The sequence below is a fragment of the Rosa chinensis genome, chromosome 1 (assembly GCF_002994745.2).
Source record: "Rosa chinensis cultivar Old Blush chromosome 1, RchiOBHm-V2, whole genome shotgun sequence".
Taxonomy (NCBI): Eukaryota; Viridiplantae; Streptophyta; class Magnoliopsida; order Rosales; family Rosaceae; genus Rosa; species Rosa chinensis.
Genome location: NC_037088.1, coordinates 65,414,577 through 65,419,742, shown reverse-complemented (window position 1 = coordinate 65,419,742; position 5,166 = coordinate 65,414,577). Strand labels below are relative to the sequence as shown.

Genomic DNA, 5,166 nt, shown 5'->3' with positions numbered 1-5,166 from the left:
AAATTACACTGCTCAGTACGAATGTGAAGAGAGCTAGGCTTGGTCCCATGCTGATATGTAGTTGCCTAAACCACGAACGTATTCGCAGTTGATCAGTTGTGAAGATTGACATTTAACATGCTATTCTGACTTCTAAGATTGACACATGCTACATTGAATTATGATCCCAAAGTTTTATGCTCCATTATACATTAGTAACATTACCGTACGTGACCCCTTAGTGTTGTTGTAAAATCGCTCAATAGTATAACAAAAAATTTGGCATGAAGTATAAGGGAAGTATAATTCATAGATCGAAAGAACGAAAAGGTGTAAAGGATGGGACTTGGCTTATAATTGTAGTGGGAAAGTTGAATATCACGTGTCTTATGATAGGTGCAATCAATCCCCCCAGCCCCTCGATCCCCCCATCAAATTTTCATGGCCCCATACCTTCTCTTTGTGTCTTGAATCCAAGATTCCAAGTCCTTTGATTTGAGGGTATGGTAACTATGGTTAATGAAGGGTTCTTCGTGATCCTGTGGTCCAAAAATGTCATTGGTAATGACAAAAAAAATATTGAGAAAAAAACAAAGAAAAAAAAAAGATGAATTACTTCTAGGAGAAGCTATTTACCTGAAATGGGAAAACAGCAAACCTGCGGCTAAGTTTGCAGCAGCAAAGCTAATGATGCAACCAAGTAACGTAAAGCCACTCATGCAACCAAGTCTACACAATGGGTGAATTCATAATTTCCAAACTCGCCAGGCAAGCCCACTACCCAGAAATTAACTAAATTATAAAAAAAAACTAAATTTGAATCACAAAACATCTAAATGCAACGGGACTGAGGCACTGAGCGAGCAATGGTTTAGTACAATTGCTGACGGCGGGTAACCAGCGACTTATCCGCCGGTCTTGTCTCTCTCTCTCTCGCGCTCCCTGATGGGAAATTATTACATGGTCCTGGACTATGCTTACCCCTTAGCTGTCACCCTCTCCTATCATTTTTGACGCTTCTGTCCTTCTGCTCTTTCATTGCTCGTTAGCCATCAGGTTTGATGTGAATTATCTACTGTGTGTGTTCACATACTTTCGAACATCATCCTCCTTTGAGAGATTGAAGAGCTTTCGGATCTTAGATGCCCTCTTTGGACCTCTCATCCTAGGCTTCTCAGTGTCGGCCAAACCAGGAAGATCATTGTGACCCTTCTTCACAATAACCAAGTTCAGAACAGAAAGATCAGGGCTGACAATGCACCCACGGACAGATTTTCTCCTCCTCTCTCCATTCCTCCTTCCGTGACCACGGCTAACACTCCCTGCTTCATTGGGAACCCTTGCTTGTCCCAGCCTCCCATAATCTTAAAGAAATATCCCTTGAATTCTTCTCCAAGGGCTTCTCATCCGCTTTGTCAAGTTTTGTGGTAGTCATCGATTTCGAGCTTCTTCTGGCAACCGATGGTGCGGTTGGCGATGTTGAACTTCAGCTTGGCGGCCGCAACAGAGAGAGAGAGGCCCTGAAAGAATGAGGCCGGGAACTACTTATGCCTTCTCCTTCTTTTGCTTAGCTCTTTCTCATTCGACCAACTTCTGGTTCTGAATCTCTCTAGATAATTTCTTGGCCTCTCTGGCCTTCCTGTACGATGGCTCGTCAACAGCGTTTCTTAGAATCATTTGAAACGAAAATCAGCAAATCTTCCAATTCCAAAAGAAAACCTCACCGTAGATCCAGCACTCCCAGTACTCCCCCGGTATGTGGTCATGATTTCGAAAGAACTATTATTTGAATATTTTCTCTCTTTTATATCATTTCTGTGTATGTACTGTGTATACATGTGTGTGCAGTAAAGTTTTGATCTTTTGAGACTTGAGAATCTAAGGTGGCAGTTGAATCTTGAAAGTTATCTTTTGTTAAGCATTGTGTTTTGTGTTTCAACACTGAAAATGTAGTCTCTCTTCTTATTTCTACCAATACTGAAAAAGACTCATGCTCTTCCCTACTGTTCTCTTTCAAAATTAGATTGGAGAATATTTTCGTACATATAAACTCTTCATTAATTGAAACCCCATTAAGGAACTTTTTAAAAGAAGAACGGAATCTAAAACAAAATCAAAACAAATAAATGTAAATGTTTTTTAGCACGAAGCGTGAGCCTAAGAGTTCTAAGTGGATCTTCACAGCTGGTTATACATTAATTAACTGGCTTGTGGTCTGTGTGGTTGCACTTAGTTTAGTTTTCATGCATCTTGTGAGTTGTGATATTGGTCGACCGAGAAAAAGAAAAGGGAATGCTAGAACATGTAGTTAATTTAGATATATATTCAGCAACTGGCTAATTCGTGTTTTGTGCAAACAACTCTTAATGAGCATTGTTCTCTTGAATTCATTACATTTTGATGAAGACATGCAACCAACTAATAATCAGTGCAGCCCCCAACGTCGTTAGTCTGTCTGATTTATTGTTTTGCATTTTGCATTGTCATGCATGTTAATTTAACTAGTGGCATATCAGATGATCAACAGATAAATCTGTAAGAAAGCATCATGTATTATAATTGTAATTTAACTAAGAGATTATATAGATTACTTACTTTATATGAAGTCCTAGATTGTAGCATGGATTCTATACTTTTTTGTTGGGCAAGCTAAACCCTTTGTTTTTTTTCCATTGAAAAGAGTTAACTTAAGATTCTTGATTTGTTGCCAAACTTGCCTCCCAGGTCATGAATGTGGACATCCTGCAATACGAGTTTTTATTCAGAACAGAGGATGACCCATATTTTTCTGGAAAGATCACATTCTCTTATAGTGAAGAAAGAGAGGCGAGGTTTTTCCTTGTTAAAGACGATGAGATAGCAATGAAGATATGGGAGGAAAGCTCAAACTTAAGACATGATGCAATTTTAAAGCTTTGGTTTGTCAGCTATTGTGACAAGTTCGAAGGTTGGATTTTGTGCTATGAGAAATTCGACCATCTTCTAACTGAATGGCTAAAGTTAGATGACATCGAAACAAAGATCAGAGATAATGATTTGCTAAATACTGAGTTTAGCCCTTCCATTTGGTACAAATTTCACTTTTTTTTTGTCTAATTTACTTTTCTTATCACATTCACAAAAGTTTTAGTATAAATCCGTGAAATTAACCTATTTATTTTTATTGGTGTGTGTGTGTATATATGTGTTGCAGCACACTTATAGAAGGAATCAATTATCTCAACGAGCGTAATCTTTTTCACGGGGGTTTGGACCAAAGCTGCAACTTCGTTGTTATAAATAAGGAGGTGAAAATTATCAATATCGGCAAGCATAGCACTCGTATGGCGGAGATAGATCCTGAGCAAGATCAAGCAGCACAGCTCCTACAACTAACTAATCTGAGGTTGATTGATTTAATGGGAATTAAATCTTTGCTATCCTACATTTTGAATAGCGCTACGCTAGACGCTTGGATTGAACGAGACACTTTTCTCGATTTCTTCGAATTAGCTCGAACATTAAGGTACGTCATATGTGATATTAAATATTTAGTTTTAAATGTATAAAAGTAAGTTACGTGTGTATATACGTTAACAATTTCATAGGAAGACAGCCACAGTTATATGTTACTGATTTGTATAATAAAAGTCTGGATAAATATTAGTCTTCTACTAGATCTGATCATATATATATGTATGTACTTTTTTTTTTCTTTCGCAGCTACAGAATGTTCATCTCAATGGTTCTTAGACATCCATATTTGAAGACTAGTGCTGAAGCAAGAGTCAAGACATCTTTCGACATTCTACGCATCAGAGATCGCAATAAGACAAAAAAAGGCATTTTTTATAGTGCTTTGAGGAAAACACAATTTGACATGTATTACCCTTGGGATGATGGTATGAGCGATCGGTTGATAGAAGTTTATAATTATAACCGTCAGGGTTGGAGGTCTAACTACAAAGGTTATAGCAGCAAGTGCCTCCTCATTTTCATAAGGAATGTATATTGGCATCCCAAAACTAGCATGGAGGCATATGATTCTGATATTAGGACTCGATATCCCGATTTTCTTAATCGTGCTTATGAGGCGGCATGCAGGTGATAAGTATATCAGATTGTCTTCAGTATTTTTTTTTTTTTGGGGTCATATGCATGAAGAAAAACAGTTATCTAATTGGTTTTCGGTTTTGTTTTTGTTGCAGAATATTTGCGGTTCAAGTGACGTTACTTATAGATTTGAATATAGAGCAGCAGTATGTACAGAATCAAAATGTTGTACCCAGACGTGACAGAGGCAGAGGCAGAGGCAGAGGCAGAGGCAGAGGCAGAGTTGGCGGACGATAATGTTTTGATATGTTTGGTTACAGGGGAAAGCATTCTAACAGACACAAGAATTTATGGTACTTATAATTGATGTTTATCTTGTATTCTTCTTTCTCCTATATGTTTGGTGGAAAGAAATGAAGTTTCAACAATGCCTACTTTAGTTCGCTTTTCATCTTGAGTTTCTATTTTATACTCCTGAAACATTGATCACTATTCAAAGACACTCATATCATGAATTCCTGACTCAGCTTTTTTATTAACTAACTTTAGTACGTTGAACACCATACACCCTGATTTTTCAGTGAGACATATACAAGCGAGATGGCTTTGGAGATAGAACTTTCTGAGAGGCCCTCATAGAGTTCACTAAACTTCCATTGCGCGTCGGATTCATTAGCATCAATACATGACAACTTTTGTAATAATATAATGGTTAGACACAGATGTAATGGTTACAAATTCGTTGGGCCAGTTTTTGAACCCTATACATATTTTGGACGCCTTTCATCACTCACTTGGGCTGGTAGCGGTTTGTAGCCTCCAGTACTGGCAATTGAAGAACGCGTACAACCTATACGGATCATGCTAAATGTATCCAATAAATGATCACTAAAATATTATATTTGTTTTAGAAAATCAGAAATTGAGAGATAATCGCTGTGTATTCTCATTGATAATAGGGGCCTCTTTATATAGATGATTACAATGCATAGAGTTAGAATCATACAAAGAAAGATAATCTCTAGATTCTTCTAATTGAACCCTATTACCACTAGGTCAAGTAACCTAGAGTTTGGATTAAACACAAATAGAGATATCCTTAAACACTCCCCCTTGTGTTATCCAAACGCGGTGCTTCTCTCGTTGCCTCGTTAA

The 5,166-nt window shown here is 37.7% G+C and overlaps 1 protein-coding gene across 1 annotated transcript; it reads left to right on the top strand.

Moving 5' to 3' along the window:
- The first annotated feature begins 887 nt into the window (after nt 1-887).
- LOC121051578 lies at nt 888-4,476 on the top strand. Its single transcript, XM_040514170.1, has 5 exons — nt 888-1,733; nt 2,704-3,047; nt 3,173-3,484; nt 3,682-4,062; nt 4,167-4,476. Exons 1-5 carry the CDS (start codon nt 1,626-1,628, stop codon nt 4,306-4,308), a joined length of 1,287 nt encoding a protein of 428 aa, XP_040370104.1. The 5' UTR covers nt 888-1,625; the 3' UTR covers nt 4,309-4,476.
- The last annotated feature ends 690 nt before the right edge of the window (nt 4,477-5,166 follow it).